Source organism: Hibiscus syriacus, unplaced genomic scaffold (genome assembly GCF_006381635.1).
Source record: "Hibiscus syriacus cultivar Baekdansim isolate YM2019G1 unplaced genomic scaffold, ASM638163v2 tig00110021_pilon, whole genome shotgun sequence".
Classification (NCBI taxonomy): Eukaryota; Viridiplantae; Streptophyta; class Magnoliopsida; order Malvales; family Malvaceae; genus Hibiscus; species Hibiscus syriacus.
In genome coordinates this window covers 30,728-53,339 of record NW_024062569.1, presented here as the reverse complement: position 1 = coordinate 53,339, position 22,612 = coordinate 30,728, and the positions used below count along the sequence as shown (strand labels likewise).

General features: G+C 40.1%; 1 protein-coding gene across 1 annotated transcript; it reads left to right on the top strand.

Moving 5' to 3' along the window:
- Nucleotides 1-13,719: 13,719 nt before the first annotated feature.
- Nucleotides 13,720-15,346, top strand: LOC120213494 (uncharacterized acetyltransferase At3g50280-like). The gene has a single exon (XM_039211607.1). It carries the CDS (start codon nucleotides 13,766-13,768, stop codon nucleotides 15,188-15,190), a length of 1,425 nt encoding a protein of 474 aa, XP_039067538.1. The 5' UTR covers nucleotides 13,720-13,765; the 3' UTR covers nucleotides 15,191-15,346.
- Nucleotides 15,347-22,612: the final 7,266 nt, after the last annotated feature.

The following is a 22,612-nucleotide window of genomic DNA, read 5'->3' as shown; positions in this document are numbered from 1 at the left end:
TTCCCCTCTAGCGTTCTGGAAATTCATATTCGTTTGAGGGGGTATCGATTCCTCTTGAATGGGTATCGATTCCCCTAGCCCAGAAATCCTATTTTGAGCTCGAAATTCACTTCATTTCAGCTTAAGCCTTCATATTTTACTTCCTTTAATATTCCTAACTTCCATACACATATTTAAACTCATTTCTATTCCATAATCACTTCTTTAAACCCAAAATTCCATCATTTACATGGCATTCAAGAATCACACTAAATTTTCAAGGTGTTCTAATTCCAATTCTATCACTTCATATCCCTTAATTAACTTGATGACAAGTCAAATCTCACTTTCAATTCTTATTATGAACTCTAATCTAAGATTTCACTTTTCTACTTCCTTTCTTTAATTCTTCATATACTTCTCATCTTGAGGTTTTAAAACAATTTAAACTTCCTTTAAGCTTAACTATTGCCTAATGGTCATGAATCAACCATAAATTCATCAAGAAATTCACTAACAAGAGAATCTTACCTTAGTTTGGGTCTCACGTATGAAGAAGAAGAAAGAAGAATATGACTCTGGAAGCTTGTTTTTAATTTCCTATACATCCACGTGGTTAATACAATACTAACCCCAATAATTATATTGCTATAAAAAGACCATTTTGTCCTTCTAATCTTCCTTCTTTATAATTCAATCCTACACAAAATAACTCAAATAAGTCATTGAACTCTTCCATCATTCTACTTAAATCACCAAATGCTGAAACTTTACAAATTAATCACTAACCCGGCATGGAGGATGTTACAAATCTCCTCCCTTAAGAAAATTCGTCCTCGAATTTTCAATAAGAAAAGAGATGGGGATAATGATTCCTCATATCCTCCTCACGCTCCTATGTTGCTTCCTCTACTTTGTGGTTCTTCCATAAAACTTTAACCAATGGGATAGTCTTGTTCCTCAATTGGTTAACCTCATGAGCTAAAATTTGAATCGGTTCTTCCTCATAAGTCAAATCCGGTTGTACCTCGACCTCTTCTGGGTTTACGATATGAGAGGGATCCGATCGATATCTCCGAAGCATTGAGACATGGAATACATTGTGAATCTTTTCCATTTCTGGTGGTAAAGTCAATTGGTATGCTACGGGTCCCACTCTTTTTACAATCTCATATGGTCCAATAAACCGGGGACTTAACTTTCCTTTCCGACCAAACCTCAATACATTCTTCCATGGATATACCTTTAAAAATACTTTATCCCCAACTTCAAATTCAATCTCCTTTCTTTTAAGATCAGAATACGACTTTTGCCGATCAGAGGCCACTTTGAGGTTATGCTAAATTTCTCAAACTTTCTGTTCTACATCTTGAATTAAATCCGGACCAAGAACACTTTGATCTTTGAGCTCATACCAATTTAATGGAGTACGACATTTTCTTTCATATAATGCTTCATATGGGGCCATCTTTATACTAGACTGATAACTATTGTTGTAAGCGAACTCTGCCAGCGGTAAATACTTTTCCCATGATCCTTTGAATTCCATTACGCATGCTCTCAACATATCTTCCAATATCTGAATAGTTCTCTCTGATTGCCCATCAGTCTGAGGATGAAAAGCCGTACTAAAGTTTAAACGAGTCCCTAACGCTCCATGCAAAGATTTCCAGAATCTAGAAGTGAATCGAGGGTCTCGATCAGAGACTATGGAAACAGGCACTCCATGCAATCTAATAACTTCTCTAATATACAACTCTGCATACTTTTCCATAGAGAAATCCGTTCTAACCGGAAGGAAATGCGCTGACTTTGTTAATCGATCAACAATTACCCATATTGATTCTCTTTTGTTCGGAGTTAAGGGTAACCCCAAAACAAAATCCATCGTAACATTTTCCCATTTCCATTGAGGAATGAAAAGCGGATGCAATAATCCTGACGGAACTTGTTGCTCAGCTTTAACTTGTTGACATATCAAACACTTAGACACAAATTCGGTGATGCTTCGTTTCATCCCTGACCACCAAAATCGATCCTTCAAATCCATATACATATTGGTTCCACCCGGGTGCATCGTTAACGGACTGCAATGAGCCTATGTTAATATTTCTTTCTTCAAGTCGACATTGTCGGGTATTACAATTCTTCCTTTACAATATAGATTTCCATCTGACTTAATCTCAAAGTCTTTAATCTATTTGCTCTTTATTTGCTTAATTCTTTTCAAACACGTTTCATCTTTACTTTGCAATTCTCCTATTCGTTCCAACCATGCTGGTTTAAGGGTTAACTCTTCACAAAGACCACCGTCTCCCGTTAAAGATAATATTTCATCCATAGCTCGTAAAGCTGCAAACGTCTTTCTACTCAAAGCATCTGCTACCACGTTAGCCTTTCCGGGATGATAGTCAATTATCACATCATAATCTTTTAAGAACTCTACCCATCTACGTTGCCTCAAATTCAACTCTTTTTGAGTCATCAGGTACTTCAGGCTCTTATGATCCGTATATAAGTAACAACGCTCCCCATAAAGATAATGACGCCAAATCCTGAGAGCGAATACTACATCAGCCATTTCTAAATCATGAGTGGGGTAATTCTTTTCATGTGGTTTCAACTGTCTCGATGCATACGCTACCACCTTCCCTTCTTGCATTAATACACACCCCAACTCGTTATGGGATGCGTCACTGTATACTACAAAATTATTGCCAGATTCCGGTTGAACCAATATCGGAGTTTCCGTCAGAATTCTCTTTAAAGCTTCAAAACTTTCTTGACATTCTGAAGTCTAAACAAACGGTACATTCTTTCTCATCATCTTTGTTAAAGGCAGCACTATCATCGAAAAATTCTTAATGAATCTTCGATAATAACTGGCAAGTCCAAGGAAACTCCGAACTTTAGATACATTCTTTGGAACTTCCCAGTCCATTATAGCTTTAACCTTCTGAGGGTCTACTCTAATCCCAACTGCCGAGATCACATGCCCCAATAAAATTACTTCGTTTAGCCAAAATTCACATTTGGACAATTTCGCATAGAGATTTTTATCCCTGAGAATTTACAAAACTAGCCTCAGATGTGCGCTGTGCTCTTCAATGGACTTCGAGTAAACCAGTATGTCATCAATAAAGACAACAACAAACTGGTCCAAATAGGGCTAAAAAAATCTTGTTCATGAGATCCATGAAAGCAACTGGTGCATTCGTTACTCCGAATGGCATTACGATGAATTCATAATGACCATATCTCGTTCTGAAAGCCGTCTTCGGAATATCTTTCTCCTGAATCTTCAATTGATGATAACCCGAACGTAGATCGATCTTCGAAAATACCGAAGCTCCTTTTAGTTGATCAAACAAGTCATCAATGCGCGGAAGGGTATACTTTTTCTTGATGGTCACCTTATTAAGCTGTCGATAATCAATACAGAGACGCATTGATCCATCCTTCTTCTTAACAAATAACACCGGAGCTCCCCAAGGTGACACACTTGGTCGAATAAATCCTTTTCCTAACAACTCTTGCAATTGATTCTTTAACTCTTGCAATTCTTTCGGAGCCATCCGATAAGGTACAATTGCAATTGGAGCGGTTCCTGACATTACTTCAATTTGAAATTCTACCTCTCTATCTGGAGGTAATCCTGGCAACTCAGCCGGGAAAACTTCAGGGAATTCTTGAACTATTGGAATCTCCTCTAGCCCTTTCTCTATAGCTCTTAAATCTATCACATTTGCAAGAAATCCTTGACATCCCTATAGCAATAGCTTCTTAGCTAACATTACTGACATTACATTTGCTAAGGGATTAAACTTTTCACTGCTCACACTTATCTCTGTTCCTCCTGGACTTTTCAGGGTTACCTTTTTCAATCTGCAATTAACATCTCTATAGTGACGGAACAACCAATCCATTCCCAGAATCACTTCAAACACGTCAAAGGGTAATTCCATCATATTAGCAGGGAATTCAATTCCCTGAACCTTTATGGGACACCCCCTTATAGACTTTATTCACCCGAGCACTATAGCCTAATGGAGTTGTTACTATAATCTCATTACTCGTAGCTTCTAAGGGAATCCTCAATTCCTTTACTAACTTACTTGTAATATAAGAATAATTAGAACCCGGATCAATCAGTGCCAATACTAATTTATCATACAACTGAAAAGTACCTTCTATAATATCAGGGTCATCACGACCTTCACTTGTCTTTAGATTGTACACCCGTGTGGTTGATCGAGCTTCAGGTTGAGCAGAGAATTCAGACGGGTTCCTTCCTCTGCCTCTTCCTCGTCCTCTTTGTGAGGAAGAACCAACTCTTTCAGATGGTGCAGGCTCACCAACTATCAATGGACAATCCCGGATAAAATGTCCGGCATCTTCGCATAAAAAACAAGTCCCAGCAGCCATCTGACAAGCCCCATAATGGTTTTTCCCACAGTGCTGACACTGTCTCGCTTGACTCGGAGTAGATCTCCCAGCACCAGATCCCACTGACTGCGTCTATCTAGGTCTTGCCTGACTTGCTCCCCTAGCAGACGATGCAACTGATTCTGATCTAGCTTGTGATCGAAATCCTGAGTCTCTTCCCCTTTTTGATATTACTGAGCTAGAAGAAGCACCCGTTCTCTTTGATGTCTGAACTCTAAAATCCCTGAATCTCTCATTCTGGGCTCTTTCAAGAGCCTTGGCACGATTGATCACCTCTTGGAACGAGGACAAATTCAATACTATCAGCATATCTTTCAATCTAGGGCGTAAACCCTCCACAAACCATTCATAAGCCTCTTTTTCAGTAGGCACAAGCTCGGATGCAAACCTACTCAACTTGTTGAACTCACATTCATACTCATATACAGAGCGGTTCATCTGTTTCAAATTCAAAAACTCATGCTTCATCTGTCGAATAAATTGATCTCCAATGTACTTGTTTTTAAATTCATCTAAGAATAAAGACTAAGTCAATTGGTCACTGGGCATCCTCATGGTGACGTTCGTCCACCATATTCTCGCCTGACCCCTCAACAACGAGACAGCTCCATCTAACTTCTCCACTTCAGAACAGTGGAGACCATCCAACATGATTTTTAAATCATTTAACCAAAGATTTGCCGCAACCGGACCTTCTTCGGTTTCTCCCTTAAATTCGGGAGCTCCTAAACCTCTCAACTCTTTTGCTACATTCATCCTTTGAGTTGGTGGAGCAGGAAGTTGAAGACGCGTTAGAATAGCGTTTCTGAAGAATATATCTTGATCTTGCACAAGCACTCCTTGAGATGCCTGTTCTTCACCTTGCCTGGCCAGGGCAGGTGAATTACTGCTTTCAGCAGGCCTATATTCTCCCGCTTTACTTCGGGAGCTATTATGTCCGGACATCTAATAAGAATAAACACATTGTTCTATTAGCAAAACAACATACTCATACTATACCAGATCAGAAGTTCTCACTATTTTTTGGCATGTATTCCATTTAAAGACTCTATAGACTCTGGTTTATGCCTAGAATCGGCTAAACCATAGCTCTGATACCATTAAATATAACACCCCCAACCCGTATCCCAACCTGGATACGAGTCAGAGATATTACATTGACTTTTAAAACACAACTCATTACAAATAATAGTAAAATGCTTGAACTTATATTACGAAAAATACAATAATATACATATGGTAATATAAGTTTACCAAAATATTCAGAGCATACACAACTTAACTCTTTAATTACATGCCAACATCCATTTTCATAACAAAATGACCTACTGATTAAGTTGCTTCTGATATGATAGTTGCAGGAGTAATGTTGTCCAGCTACTTAACCTCGATCGTCTACTTTATCGGATCCTACGTGTGAAACACTCACACGCTAAGTCATCGACTTAGTGAGGCAATATAATAATAATATCAATAAATATAAAGTAATTTCCAAAATGAGATGGGTTGCAGTAATAAGATGTATGTAAACAATGCAATAACCAAAACTATGTTTCTTACACATATACTTATCAAATTCACATTCATAAGTTCGCCTTAGTAAGTTCATTAGCCCATGGTACCATACAGAGAACCTAAGGTATGTGAGTATTGTGAGGTTGTGGACTATGCTGTCACCGCAGCTCGTATAATTGCAGCTAAGTGCCACTTAGAATTGCACCGGAGTGCCGCGTAGAATTGCACCGTAGTGCCATATAATAATGTCCATAAGGACCACATATCATATAACTCATACCTTTATCATATAACTCATATAACTTTTTCTTTCATATTCATGTCCCATAATGCATATGGTATGGATTCATGTCATATATCATCATATGAACTACGATCATGTATCAAAATATTGAATCTAGACTTATCACAAGTCTAGAACTGAATAAAATACATATTCATGCTATGCATATGCACTCACCTAGATTTCTTTGTCTTTCCCTCGATTGATCCTAATTGTCGATGGTTCTGGAACTCGATTAGGCTCAATATCTACATAAGCAAAATTTTCAAGATGATTATCAGATGCCTAAGTCTTGAAATTAACCTCTAATAGCCTACCAATTTAAGGAATTGATAGTTTAGTCTCTTTCCTTTCTTTTCTTTTTTTTTATTATGGGGGAATCGGTTCCCCCTTGGGGGTATCGATTCCCCTCTAGCATTCTGGAAATTCATATTCGTTTGAGGGGGTATCGATTCTACTTGAATGTGTATCGATTCCCCTAGCCCAGAAATCCTATTTTGAGCTCGAAATTCACTTCATTTCAGCTTAAACCTTCATATTTTACTTCCTTTAATATTCCTAACTTCCATACACATATTTAAACTCATTTCTATTCCATAATCACTTCTTTAAACCCAAAATTCCATCATTTACATGGCATTCAAGAATCACACTAAATTTTCAAGGCGATCTAATTCTAATTCTAACACTTCATATCCCTTAATTAACTTGATGACAAGTCAAATCTCACTTTCAATTCTTATTATGAACTCTAATCTAAGATTTCACTTTTCTACTTCCTTTCTTTAATTCTTCATATACTTCTCATCTTGAGGTTTTAAAACAATTTAAACTTCCTTTAAGCTTAACTATTGCGTAATGGTCATGAATCAACCATAAATTCATCAAGAAATTCACTAACAAGAGAATCTTACCTTAGTTTGGGTCTCACGTATGAAGAAGAAGAAGACTCTGGAAGCTTGTTTTTAATTTCCTATACATCCACGTGGTTAATATAATACTAACCCCAATAATTATATTACTATAAAAATACCATTTTGTCCTTCTAATCTTCCTTCTTTATAATTCAATCCTACACAAAATAACTCAAATAAGTCATTAAACTCTTCCATCATTCTACTTAAATCACCAAATGCTGAAACTTTACAAATTAATCACTAACCCGGCATGGAGGATGTTATATAGGAGGTCGCTGGGAGTTCATGGTGACCTATGGGTTGGGTTGTGCATGGGACGTCTGAAGCTGCCACGTCGTAGGTCTCCCGGAAGGCATGGCGACCTACGGCCAACACTGTGCAATTCGCCCTACTTCAGTAATTAATCTTGGGAGAACGTTATCTCGTGAAATAAATAATTCCAACACATTATCTCGTAGATTTAGCCCATCTAAGATAATGTCAGAATCCTTATTTGAGTATTTTAGTCATTCTTAGATTATAGATCCAATAATCTCATTTTTACATTTTATATTATTTTTTTGGATCATTTCAATTCAAAGCTATTTTAAGTTCAAATTCAAAACAAAATTGATTTTGTGACTTTTATGATTAAATTAGATTAAATTATATAATTTAAATTCGAGTTAGTGAAATGAAATTTACAAATTCGCGTTTAGCAAATATGCTATATATCAGTGTCTGGTTTGTGTTGATCTATTGGCCTTGGTTGAGCTGGGTAGTGTGTCTTAGTTTTGTTTGGCTTTTAGGTAGTTTGTTGTGGTGTGTATTGGCAGTTGCTTACCCGAAACACTCATCTTTTCGGCTTTGATTTAGTGCATTTTTTTCCATTTAAGTTTAGTGAGTTTTTTTAATGAAACCCTTATCTATGTCGTGTTTTGTATGTTTTTCTTAGTTATATCATACAAAACCCCTTTAAAAAAACAAAATATGTTTATGATCTGAATGTTGAAAGTAAAAAACAAATAGCATAGGGCGGCTAATTTTCTAGATGGTAGTCGGCTGCTTTGATTTAATTCAAAGTTGGTTGCAAAGTTGTTTGAAAAATAAAATGGTAAAAATGCAACTTTTAGTCATTGCACTTTAGGGTATTTATAAGATTAGTCCTTAAGCTTCAACTATAAATACCCTAGCTCATTTAGCTTCAAAACCATCCCAAAGCATTCTAGCTTTCTTCCAATACTAGAGAGAATTTAGAGAGTTTCTTGAGCGTTGTTTTCTCCTTTTTATCAAGAGAGAATTATCATTGTTTTCTCCTTGGTAGATCGAGAGAGGTTGTAATTCCTATTTTCTCATAGTGAAATTCTTCTAACATTGCCTGTGGTTTTTACCCTAAATTTTTAGGGGTTTTCCACGTAAATTTTGTGTCTCTTTTATCTTCATTTTTATTTTCTCAAATTATCAGTTGCGATTTTGCTCTATCCGATAGCCGTCTTCCGTAACAATTGGTATCCGAGCTAGATTAGAGTGTGTAATATCTGCTTATTGTCTTTGTGGTTGCCACCAAAAGGTGGATCCTCCAACATAAGAAAATAAGAAGTTATTACTCATTCTTTGAAGGTTCCAGAGAACTATTCACGATAGTGAAATAGTGGGAGCTATCCGTAAAAGAAGCTATGTCAATGAAATTTGATATTGAAAAATTCAATGGGAGAAATTTCTCATTGTGGAAATTGAAGATGAAGGACATCCTAAGGAAGATGGGTGTCTAGCGGCTATCAATGAAAGGCCGGTGGATTTCACAGATGACATCAAATGGAACGAGATGGATGGGAATGCTATGGCAAACTTTCATCTAGCATTAGCAGATGAAGTATTGTCAAGCATCGAGGAGAAGAAGACAACTAAGAAGATATGGGATCATCTCACCAAATTGTACGAGGCCACATCGCTGCACAATAAAATTTTCCTTAAGAGGAAATTGTACACTCTCCGTATGCCAGAATCTACTTCAGTGGCGGAGCACTTAAATACACTGAACACCTTATTTTCTCAACTTACATCCTTAAGCTGTAAAATAGGAGAACAAGAACGTGCTGAACTTCTACTTCAAAGTCTATCAGATTTGTACGATCAACTCATCATCAACTTGACAAACAGTAATGTCACCAGTCTAGTCTTCGATGACGTTGCAGCTGCTGTTCTACAAGAAGAAAATTGACGCAAGAACAAGGAAGACAGACAAGTAAATCTGTAACAAGCAGAAGCGTTGACAACGATGAGAGGGAGATCAACAGAATGTGGCCAAAGCAGTAGCCACAAACATGGTAGATCGAAGTCAAGAAGCAAAAAGAATTTGAAGTGCTACCACTGTGGAAAGAAGGGTCACTTGAAGAATGATTGTTGGAGTCTAAATAAAAACTCCAATCCACAAGGCAATACCGCAAACACTTCAGATGATGGAGATGCTCTATGTTGTGAAGCGTCAACCACCGTGGAAGGTAGAAAACGATTTGTAGATATATGGCTCATTGATTCGGGAGCAACATATCACATGACCTCAAGAAGAAAATGGTTTCATTAGTATGAACCTGTCTCAGGAGGATCTGTGTATAGTTGCAATGATCATGCCATAGAGATCATTGGTGTGGGAACCATCAAATTGAAGATGTACGATGGAACAATCAAAGTTGTTTGAGATGTGCGGCATGTGAAAGGCCTGAAGAAAAATTTATTATCCTACGGATTGTTGGATAATAATGCAAGCAAGATTGAAACACATAAAGAAATCATGAAGGTGTTCCGTGGAGCGCTTGTGGTGCTGAAAGGCGAAAAGATAGCAACAAACTTGTACATGCTGAAGGGAGAGACTTTGCTAGAAGCAGAAGCCTCTGTTGTCTCATGTAGTTCAGATTCTGCAATGCTATGGCATCAGAAACTTGGACACATGTCAGAACAATAAATGAAAGTCCTTGTGGAGCAAAAGCTACTTCCAGGTTTAACGAAGGTATCACTTACTTTGTGTGAGCATTGCATAACAAGTAAGCAGCACCGGTTGAAATTCAACACATCAAATTCTAGAGGCAAAAGTGTTCTAGAATTGGTTCACTCTGACGTATGGCAAGCACCAGTTACATCCCTAGGCGGAGCAAAATACTTTGTCTCATTTATTGATGACTACTCCAGGAGATGTTGGGTGTACCCTATTAAGAAGAAGTCAGATGTGTTTTTAACTTTCAAAAACTTCAAAGCACGGGTGAAACTTGATTCTGAAAATAAGATCAAGTGTTTCAGAACAGATAATGGAGGAGAATACACAAGCGAAGAATTTGATGATTTTTGCAGAAAAGAAGGCATCAAAAGACAGTTCACAGTAGCAAACACTCCTCAACAAAATGGAGTGGCAGAGCGGATGGACAAAACCTTGTTAGAAAGAACAAGAGCAATGTTGAGAGATGCAGGCCTAGAAAAATCATTTTGGGCAGAAGCAGTCAATACCGCCTGTTATTTGGTGAATCGAGCTCCATCAACTGCAATAGAGCTTAAGACACCAATGGAGATGTGGACTGGAAAAAAGCTAATTATTCAAACCTCCATGTATTTGGAAGTATAGTGTACGTGATGTACAACTCCCAAGAAATTTCAAAGTTGGATCCAAAATCCAGGAAATGCAAATTCTTGGGGTATGCTGATGGAGTAAAGGGGTATCCATAAAGAAAAGAAGACGATGATAGCGTTGAAAAATCAGAGACTACTCAGATACATATGGAAAAAGAGTTTGAACAAGGAGATTCTTCTGAAGCAGAACCAGCACATGATGAACAAGAACCAGAGAGTTCTGAAGCACCAACAACTCGTCAATTAGATCGTGTGAGAAGACGTCCCAATTGGCACTCAGATTATGTTATAGAAGGTAATATTGCATACTGCCTTTTAACATAGGACGGTGAGCCATCAACATACCAGGAGGCAATAAACAACTCAGATGCTTCACTGTGGATGATGGCGATGCAAGAAGAAATTGAAGCCCTTCATAAAAATAATACATGGGACCTTGTGTCACTACCACAAGGAAGGAAGCCAATTGGTAACAAATGGGTCTTCAAAATCAAGCGAAATGGTGACGATCAAGTTGAGAGGTATCGTACAAGACTGGTGGTCAAAGGATATGCTCAAAAAGAAGGTATTGATTTCAATGAAATATTTTATCCTGTGGTTCGACTAACAACAGTTCGAGTAGTTTTGGCAATGTGTGCTACATTGAACTTACATCTAGAACAACTAGATGTTAAAACAGCTTTTCTTCATGGAAATCTTGAAGAAGAGATTTATATGCTACAGCCTGAAGGTTTTGAAGAAAAAGAAAAGAAGAACTTGGTTTGCAGGTTGAACAAATCTCTGTATGGTCTAAAGCAGACGCTGAGGTGTTGGTATAAGAGATTTAATTCCTTCATTATGTGCCTTGGATATAACAGCCTTGTGCTTATTTCAAGAGGTCTGGTGATAATGATTTTGTTATATTACTGTTGTATGTGGATGACATGTTGGTTGCAGGACCCAACAAAGATCATATTGAAGAATTGAAGGCACAACTGGCTAGGGAATTTGAAATGAAGGACTTGGGATCAGCAAACAAGATTCTAGGGATGCAAATTCACCGAGACAGAAGTAATAGGAAGATTTGGCTTTCACAAAATAATTACTTAAAGATGATCTTGTCACGATTCAGCATGCAAGATTGTAAGCCAATTTCTACCCCTCTTCCTATTAACTTCAAATTATCCTCCAGTATGAGTCCTAGCAGTGAAGAAGAGATGATGGAGATGTCTCGAGTACCGTATGCATTGGCAGTGGGAAGTTTGATGTTCGCTATGATATGCACAAGACCAGACATTGCACAAGCAGTGGGAGTGGTTAGTCGGTACATGGCGAATCCAGGCAAAGAGCATTGGAATACAGTAAAGAGGATCCTGAGATACATCAAAGGAACCTCAAATATTGCATTATGTTACAGAGGATCAAACTTACTAATCAATGGGTATGTAGATTCTGACTATGCAGGGGATTTGGATAAAAGCAAATCTACTACAGGATATGTGTTCAAAATTGCTGGTGGAGCTGTAAGCTGGGTTTCAAAATTGCAGTCAGTTGTGGCTACATCCACAACAGAGGCAGAATATGTAGCAGCTACACAAGCCAGTAAAGAAGCAATTTGGTTGAAGATGCCATTGGAGGAGCTTGGACACAATCAAGAGTATGTCTCTCTGTTTTGTGACAGTCAAAGCGCATTGCATTTAGCAAAGAATCCAGCATTTCATTCAAGGACAAAGCACATACGAGTTCAATACCATTTCATTCGTGAAAAGGTGGAAGAAGGGATAGTAGATATGCAGAAGATCCATACCAAAGACAACATAGCAGATTTCATGACAAAGGCGATCAATGCTGATAAATTTACCTGGTGTCGATCCTCTTGTGGCCTGTCAGAGACGTAAGCAACATGATGGTACAAGGTAGAAAGAATGGTGTGCCATACAAAACCCCTTTAAAAAAACAAAATATGTTTATGATCTGAATAAATTAGAATTTATATCAGATGGAATCTAAAACATATATGAATGAAATCTGTAAGCTAAATGACAAATAAGAAGAGATTTGGTGTATGGATTGGATGGATGGGTGTGAGGCATGCAAATCTCGCATATGTGGGGCTTCTTTTTATGTATAAATCCAAGATTTATTTAGTCTTTGATAGATTCCTGAGATATGAAGTAAAAATCTCAATCTAACCAATTTAATCAAAATTACAGCACACTGTATAGTCAAAATCATTAATTAATTAGCTTAAACTAATAACAACTTCAACGTTAAGGAAAATCAGGGTCAAGATCTTTAATTCGTACTTTTTAGAAAAGTAATGCAAAATTTGAGATTTTCTATGATAATATGAAAACTAATTTATAAATTATTCGACCCTAAATTTAGTTTAGATTTGAATTTCTAAAGTTATATATTTATCTCTACACCAACAGTTAGAATCAATCATAATTTAAAGAAATAATGATATGACCATTTCTCAAAATATATTCTTGTTGATTGTGGGATGAGATAATGTTATATTCATAGCGGGTCACAGAATATAGATGATTTTAAATTTTATACCGACGTCAAATCGTAGGACATGGATAAAAATGAAAAATTCTTGATAAGAACAGGAGGGAAATGAATAATCTCGCATAAATAAATGTAAGATTTTATGTTGGAGACGAATTTATAAAATTTTAAAAGAATAAAAACATATTATTAATATAAAATACTTAAATTATTTATAAAAATTTAAATTTTTTAAGAAAACAAGCTTCTCGTCAACCTTTTCCTCAATTCATAACATCTTTAAATATCTGAATTGAAAAAAAATCATTTTAAAAACAATCTAAATTAATTAATGTGGGAGAGTAGGAAAAAATAAAATAAAGCCAAAGATCCATTATTTGAATTTAATAAAATAAGATTATAAGCAAGCAATCAGCTCACGTTCTTTAAATGCATGCACCCCAATTCCTATAAATACCCCTTCCCATTCCCTTCACTTTTCCTACCCAACACTTCACGAAAATAAATAGAGTCGATTCCCCTCAAACAAACCATGCATTCTTATTCTTCTTCTTCAGCTTTGCCTGTAACTTTAGTCTCAAAAACCATGATTTTCCCAGACCAAAATTCAAGTCTCGGTGACCTCAAGCTCTCAGTTTCGGATCTCCCCATGTTGTCTTGCCATTACATCCAGAAAGGTTGTCTCTTTACTCGCCCTTCCATCCCCACCGATTCACTCATTCCTCTCCTCAAACAATCCCTCTCCAAAACACTTTCATTTTTCCCTCCCCTCGCTGGCCGTCTTTACACTGACGAAAAAGGTTACATTTACATCACCTGCAACGACGCCGGCATCGAATTCCACCATACATCGTGTACGAATTCGTTTATCCGTGACATCATTGGTCCACTCCATGTTCCGCAGTTGGTGAAGAGGCTCTTCTGTTTCGACAAGACGGTGAGTTACAATGGTCATCTTAAACCAATCATGGCCGTCCAAGTCACCGAGCTGGGCGACGGAATCTTCATCGGATGCTCGGTTAACCATGCGGTGACAGACGGTACGTCGTTCTGGAATTTCTTCAACACCTTCGCTGAAATTTGCAGAAGAATTAGTGATGATAATAATTATAACCAGAGCATTGACAAAATCATGCGGCGACCGGATTTTACTCGGGACTCGGTTCTGATTTCGCCGGCGATTTTACAAGTCCCGGAAGGAGGACCCAAAGTTACGTTCAACGAAAACGAGCCGTTAAGCGAGAGAATTTTCAGTTTCAGCAGAGAAGCCATTTTGGAAGTCAAAGCCAAAGTTAACAACAGCGACGTTAATGGTGACTTTAACGCCGTTGAAATTCTCGGGAAGCAAAGTAACGACAAGTACTGCACCGAGACGGGTCCGGTTTCGGGAACGGTGTTGTTTTCGTTGTTTCAGTCACTTTCGGCTCTCCTCTGGCGAGCTGTGACACGTGCGAGGAAGCTTCCGGCATCCAAAACGACGACGTTTAGAATGGCGGTGAATTGCCGTCCCAGACTGAACCCGAAGCTGAACCCTTTGTATTTCGGGAACGCGATTCAAAGCATTCCAACGTACGCGTCAGCGGGTGACGTCACGTCACATGATCTGCGCTGGTGTGCGAGGCAGTTGAACGAGAGCGTGAGGGCCCACGACGACAAAACGGTGCGCCGTTTTATCGATAACTGGGAGAAGGATCCGCGGTGTTTCCCGTTGGGGAACTTCGACGGCGCATCGATGACGATGGGGAGTTCGCCGAGGTTCCCGATGTACGACAACGATTTCGGTTGGGGACGGCCGTTAGCGGTCAGGAGCGGCGGCGCTAACAAATTTGACGGCAAGATCTCGGCTTTTCCGGGACGGGAAGGCAATGGGAGCATCGATCTGGAAGTCGTTTTGGCGCCTGAAACTATGGCCGCCATTGAATCTGATGTTGAATTCATGCAATATGTAATGAATTAATTTTCTGTATTTTAATGTCTTTTCCCCTCTTTTGTTGAAATAGTCTTCTGCTTCGAAGTTTGAACCTTTTAATCAGTAATTTTTTCCCCAAAAATGTTGATAAACTTCGACAGAGAAGTTGCAGTGACAGACAATGTTGAAATATTGGTCAAATGATGATTTTGGTTCTTTTCTATGATTAAATTCAAGATTCAGTCCTTATATTTTAATATGATATATTTGATGCATGAATTAAGTAATTTTAGTGGTTAAAAATTATTATTATTATTTGAAATCCTACATTCGAGTATTATGTATGTAAAGGTATGAATGTTTAATATAAAATATTGAGAGTTTTTTAATATATATTACATTTTATTCACTCAGACTAATAAAAAATATATGACATATTTAATCTTTTTAAATTTATAAATGAATCCCTTATGTATCCAAATACAAGCAGAAAAATTCAATATTTGAATGATAATAATCCCATGGTGTATTCATTCTCAAATCCCAAATAAAAAGTTTTTTGCATTTTGGTACCAACAAGTGTATGATCAATGAGCCCACTAGCAATGGCAAATGACCACAAAATGAAAAGTAGATATTCCATTGTTGCATTGCCAGGTGTGTGATCATAAAATGGTTTCTCAAAACCTAAAATGCAACATGCTGAAACAACCTTTTGAGACAATGCAGTGAATGTTAGGTCCAATGGAATGAAGATTTTGGACATTTTTTTGCAAATTGGGTCCCTTGTGATTAGCCTGCAATGCCATTTGGACCACCAACACTTTTGGTATACATGGGATTATCTTCCATAATCTTGCCTAAGATAACTATGGAGGAATCGTTTAATCAATTTTGATGCGAATTGATGATGTTGACGTGGATATAATAAAATATTAATATTTTAATAGAACATGATTTTTAAGTAATTTTTTTAAAATAATTGTAGTCGTGGCAAATCATGATTGGTTATAATGTTGAAATGTAAGTAGCCGTGTCCATCTTTTCGGCTAACCCGAGTTGAGTCCTGGTAGGCTCGACATCGGTTCTGGACCATCGACCATTGGTTAACAGAAATTAACTCGGAATGAGGATCGCTTTACCACCAAAGTGTCATGGACTTAGCCTAGTTGGTTCAGTTGCTAATCCGTGTGGCACTCGAAAGGGACGCTTCCCAACCAAGTCAGCCTTAATCTCGTAGATCTGATCAAGCATAAACAAACATCGCGTTAGATCTTTATAGCCACATGGTCCTTCGACCAATAATCCGAGCCCGTGGGGCATAGCGGATGCACACCTCAACCCCCGGACTTCTCCGAGAGAAAAATGTTTTATTAATAAAAGAAATATCGGGTTACAGAAGACTCACCCACACCACCGATTAGGCCGTAGGGGCGGCCCTCGATGGTGTTCACAAGACACGTACCTTTACCTGTGGATCAGCCCAAACTCTGCCGGCTGTCCACCCCCTACATATATGCGAAAACAAAATAACAGAAATGCTACCTATAGACGTTGAAATGCTCGAACAGGGGACAGTAAGTCATACCCCTACTCCCTACCTAAAACATTAAAATGCTTGAAAAGAGGACAAGCTTGTTCTACCCTGCCACTAGGCCCTATACATGGTTGGCCTTGGCGTACCTACCCGGTTGTGGCCCCATAAAAGGGACGGTCACGACAATCTCCCCCACCTAATTTGTCGACGTCCTCGTCGACTGCTTGGCCTGAAACTCTTCAATCTGTTGCTTAAATGCCCTGAGATCATACTTTCTTTCCCAAGTGTTCTCTTCCTGATCAAAGCCTCCCCACTTGACTAGATACTCTCGTCTTTGCTTTCCACCCACCTTAACAATTCTCCCTGCTAGAATCTCGTCAACATGACGTTGTGAGGGTGGTTGTATGCCGATTGACTCCCTGGCAGACATACTCTGATTATCGATATTGGGATCGGTGTGAAACGGCTTCAAATTGCTCACATGGAAGACAGGGTGAACTCTCATCCAAGTAGGAGGGTCAACTTTGTACGAAGCATTCCCCACCTTTGCTACTATTGAGACTGGACCCTCGTACTTACGCACCAAGCGACGATCCCTCTGGCGTAAAAATCTAAGTTGTTCTGGCATCAACTTGACTAGCACCAAATCTCCAACCTGAAAGTGTAGGTCTCGCCTGTTACGATCTGCGCATTTCTTCATATGCTTCGTTACTTTCTCTAAGTAAGCCTTGGCAATCTCCATATTCTGCTTCCACTCCCCCACAAAATTTGAGGCACGAGGGCATCTACCTTGAGAGGTCTCATCCACAGTGTGAGGAAGTCTTGGCTGCTGACCTGTCACCAGTTCAAAAGGGCTTTTATTAGTAGACGAACTCTTTTGTGAATTAAAACATAATTGCGCCACATCCAATAATGGAGGCCAGTTCTTTTGATTGGCCTGAATAAAGTGCCTCAGGTACTCCTCTAAGAGTCCATTAAATCGCTCAGTCTGACCATCTGTTTGAGGGTGGTAACTCGACGAAAAGTTGAGTTGTGTCCCTAATAACTGGAACAATCCTTTCCAAAATTTCCCAATAAATCTTCCATCTCGGTCACTGACTATGCTCTGAGGAATGCCCCAATATTTCACCACATGTTTGAACACCAACTTAGCAGTCTCTTCCGCCGAACAATACTTTGATGCTGGTATAAAAGTGGCGTACTTCGAGAACCTGTCCACTACCACCAAAATTGATCCCAGATCTCCTACTCGAGGCAAGCATGATATAAAATCCAAGGAGATACTCTCCCAAGGTCGGGCGGGTACAGGTAGTGGCTCGAGCAACCCAGCAGTCCTCTGTCGATCTACCTTATCTTGTTGACAGATAAGACATGTCTTGGTGTAATCCATCACATCTTGGCGCATTTGAGGCCAATAATACCCTTGTCCCAACAAAGCAACAGTACGCCTCCAACCCTGATGCCCGGCCCATGGGGTATCATGACATTCCTTCAACAGCTTCTGTCGTAGGTTTCCAGCTCGAGGAACAAACATTCGTGGCCCTTTTGTCATCAATAAGTCATTTTCTATCCAAAAACATTTCGAAACACCCTTTTTAACCATCTCCATAAGGGCCTCCACTTGCGGATCTTGCTTGGAAAAGTTCACAAGGAGCTGACGAATTTCATTGGACACTCTACTAGCGGATATAGGGGCCACACATCGGAGTGCTGCCAAATCTGCCCTGTGACTCAAAGCATCAGCAACCTGATTCTTTTTCCCCGCCTTATGCTCAAAGTTGAAGTCAAACTCGGCCAGAAACTCTTGCCATCTAGCTTGCTTTGCTGTTAGTTTCGGTTGTGTAAGGAAGTGGCTAACTGCTGTATTATCGGTCTTTACCACAAATTTGGAACCCAACAAATAATGCCTCCAAATCCTCAAGCAATGAATTACTGCGAGAAGTTCTTTCTCTGGAGCCGTATATCTCGCTTCAGTTTCATTTAGCTTCCTACTCTCAAACGCCACGGGATGTTTGTCTTGTAAGAGTACGCCTCCAATTGCATAGTCGGATGCGTCTGTCTCTACTACTAGAGGTTTTTCCAGGTCTGGTAAGGTAAGCACTGGTTCACTGATTACAACCTTCTTTAAATCGTCAAAGGCCTCTTGACAGTCCTTGGACCAAACCCACTCGCAGCCTTTCTTCAGCAAATCGGTGAGTAACTTTACTCTACGAGAATAACCTTCTACGAATCGTCTATAATAATTGGCCAAACCAAGGAAAGATCTAAGCTCACTAACATTTTGTGGGGTCGGCCACTCCTGGATAGCCTTCACCTTCTCTTTATCCATACGAATGCGCCCTCGTTCAATGATGTGGCCCAAAAATTGGACTTGTGTTTGGGCGAAAGCACATTTCTCCTTCTTTACAAACAACCGATTTTCCCGTAATCTCGTCAGCACCAACCGAAGATGCTCCAAGTGCTCTTCTATCGAATTGCTAAAAATCATTATATCGTCCAAGTAGATGACTACGAATTTATCGAGATAGTCATGGAACACCTGGTTCATTAAAGTGCAGAAAGTAGCGGGAGCATTGGTTAGTCCAAAAGGCATAACGAGAAATTCAAATGCTCCATACCGAGTTACACATGTCGTCTTTGGCTCATCCCCTTCGGCCACTCTCACTTGATGGTATCCCGACCTGAGATCCAACTTCGTGAAATACTTAGCATTACTCAGCTGGTCGAACAAATCAGCAATCAACGGAATGGGATATTTATTCCTGACAGTCACTTGTTTAATGCTCTATAATCAACACATAATCTCAAACTCCCATCATGTTTTCTCTGGAATAACACAGGTGCCCCGAAAGGTGACTTCGAGGGTCGAATAATCCTGCTTGGAGCAACTCATCCAACTGTTTCCTCAACTCTGCCAACTCCGGAGGACTCATCCGATATGGGCATTTCGCAGGAGGTTTTACTCCCGGAATTAATTCAATCTCATGGTCCACCAACCGTCTAGGGGGCAACTCTTTCGGCAATTCACCCGGCATTACATCCTCAAAGTCTCTCAGCACTTCTTGAACATTCCTGGGCACCAGGCCAGGATTGTCATCCTCTTTGGAAATTGGAAAGACTAAGAATGAGGGCTCCCCTTTTTTCACCCCTCTCTTAAATTGGATAGCGGACAATATCTTCTTCCCAGGACGAGGGAGAATCGTAGCTGGTACCACACATGGCTGCTCCCCCATGAACATTAATCAACTTGATGCCGGAACAGGAATCACCTGGGATGCCATCATAAAATCGAGCCCTAACACCACGTCAAAATCATCCATATGGGAAACAGTGAAATCTACACTTCCTTCCCAAGACCCAAGCTTGATACTAACCCTCTTCACACCTCCACATATCATTGAAGCGGCAGAGTTAACTGCTTTCATTTGTCCCACCTCCTTGGTTACAATCAACTTACATCTCTCCGCTTCCTCAGGAGAGATAAACGTATCTGTGGCCCCTGTGTCGACTAGAGCTTTAGAGGTTTTCCCATTTACTGAGATGTCCACATACATCAATCCCCTCTCTGGTTCTTTTCTCAAGTTACTCAACTGAGACTGTAATGCAGTTATGAATCGGATGGAGCCCATTCTAGCCGGCTCAGGCTCAGTATCTCCCATCGGAGCGTTCACTCTTTCTCCGTCCTTTGTTGTTGCAACCATGGCATTAAAAGCACTTCGTTGTGGACACTCTGCAACCCGATGAGGTCCATTGCAAAGAAAACACCTTAACGAGGGTCTATTCCCTCCATTGCTCGATCCAGGACCAGTAGGGACTTTATTTTGAGCTGGGTCCCTTCCAGGGACTCTTCTATTTGCTCCCCAACTCGATGTCTTCTCCCCTCGAGCCAACTTGTTCCCGCTAACCTGTTGGGTGTTAGCTCCACTCACAGAAGGCGTCTTGCGCTTTCCAGGATGATCGTTATAATCATTAAGGCACTCGGCAGCAGCTATCGCTACTGTCAAATCTTGAACCTTCTGTCTCTGCAACTCGAGTCTAGCCCATGGCTTGAGCCCTTCAAGAAAATGAAACAACTTATCTCTTTCTGACATATCCTTTATATCCAACATCAAGGTTGAGAACTCTCTCACATACTCCCTTATAGTCCCAGTGTGGGATAATTCCCTTAGCTTCTTACGAGCGTTGTAATCAACATTCTCGGGGAGGAAGGAGGTCTTCAACTCCTTCTTTAACGCATCCCAAGTAGTAATGGAGCACACTCCATCTTTGAACTTGGACCGCCACCATAACTTGGCGTCACCACCTAGATACATCGAAGCCATTGCCACCTTATCTTCCTCAGACTCCGTGCGCATAGCCCGAAAATACTGCTCTATGTCAAATAAGAAATTCTCAAGCTCTTTAGCATCCCTCGCTCTATCAAAGCGTTGAGGATCAGGGATCTTGGCTCGTATGCCCACTCTTTCAATAGGGTTTATGGTCAAACTAGCTACCGCTGCCTGAAGCACACTGACTTGAGCCTTCAGCTCATCATACCCAAGTTGTATCACGCCTATGGCATCTCTTGCCTCATTGCTCAAATCAGTCACTGTCTCAAGCAAATCTTCTTGGGTCTCCTCTACTCTCCTCATACGATCACCAGATATCATATGAGCTCTAAGGGCAGCTAGTGCGGCTTCGATCTCTTCTAGCTTCCGTCGATCAACCGAACCAGTCTCTTGTATAACTGGCTCGGTAGCTTCCTGCTCTACACCTCTGTGAGAGCTTGTCGATCCGCCATTTCGTGTGCGAACCATTCTTGTAACTCGCTGGCACCCCTATGCCTGCAACACAAATAAGCACAATCGTGCCTAAATTAGGAAGGAAAAGAGCACCGCTGTGCTGAATCCATAACACCTCTGTGCTAGAATTAACGATTGAGCACCTCTGTGCTTCAATCGAGAGCTGACACCTCTGTGTAGCCAAAAGTGATTGAGCACCTCTGTGCTTCAATCGAGAACTGACACATCTGTGTAGTTTAAAAAAAATTGACTGAGCACCTCTGTGCTTCAGCCGAGAGCTGACACCTCTGTGTAGCTAAGATGATTGAGCACCTCTGTGCTTCAATCGAGGACTGACACCTCTGTGCAGCCAACTATGACTGAGCACCTCTGTGCTTCAATCTAAATTCTGGCACCTCTGTGCATTGGAATGATTGAGCACCTCTGTGCTACAATCTAAAATCAAGCACCTCCGTGCTTTTACAAATGACCGAGCACCTCCGTGCTGCGGCCTGAGGTGAAGCACCTCTGTGCTAGGTTTAGCACTTGTGCACAGCTGTGCCACAAGCAGGTAACAAGCACTATCATGCTTTACTCAACAAAATGAGCACCTCCGTGCTTTTAGTAAATGAACACGCACCTCTGTGCTCTGATACCAAGTGTCACGGACTTAGCCTAGTTGGTTCGGTTGCTAATCCGTGTGGCACTCGAAAGGGACGCTTCCCAACCAAGTCAGCCTTAATCTCGTAGATCTGATCAAGCATAAACAAACATCGCGTTAGATCTTTATAGCCACATGGTCCTTCGACCAATAATCCGAGCCCGTGGGGCATAGCGGATGCACACCTCAACCCCCGGACTTCTCCGAGAGAAAAATGTTTTATTAATAAAAGAAATATCGGGTTACAGAAGACTCACCCACACCACCGATTAGGCCGTAGGGGCGGCCCTCGATGGTGTTCACAAGACACGTACCTTTACCTGTGGATCAGCCCAAACTCTGCCGGCTGTCCACCCCCTACATATATGCGAAAACAAAATAACAGAAATGCTACCTATAGACGTTGAAATGCTCGAACAGGGGACAGTAAGTCATACCCCTACTCCCTACCTAAAACATTAAAATGCTTGAAAAGAGGACAAGCTTGTTCTACCCTGCCACTAGGCCCTATA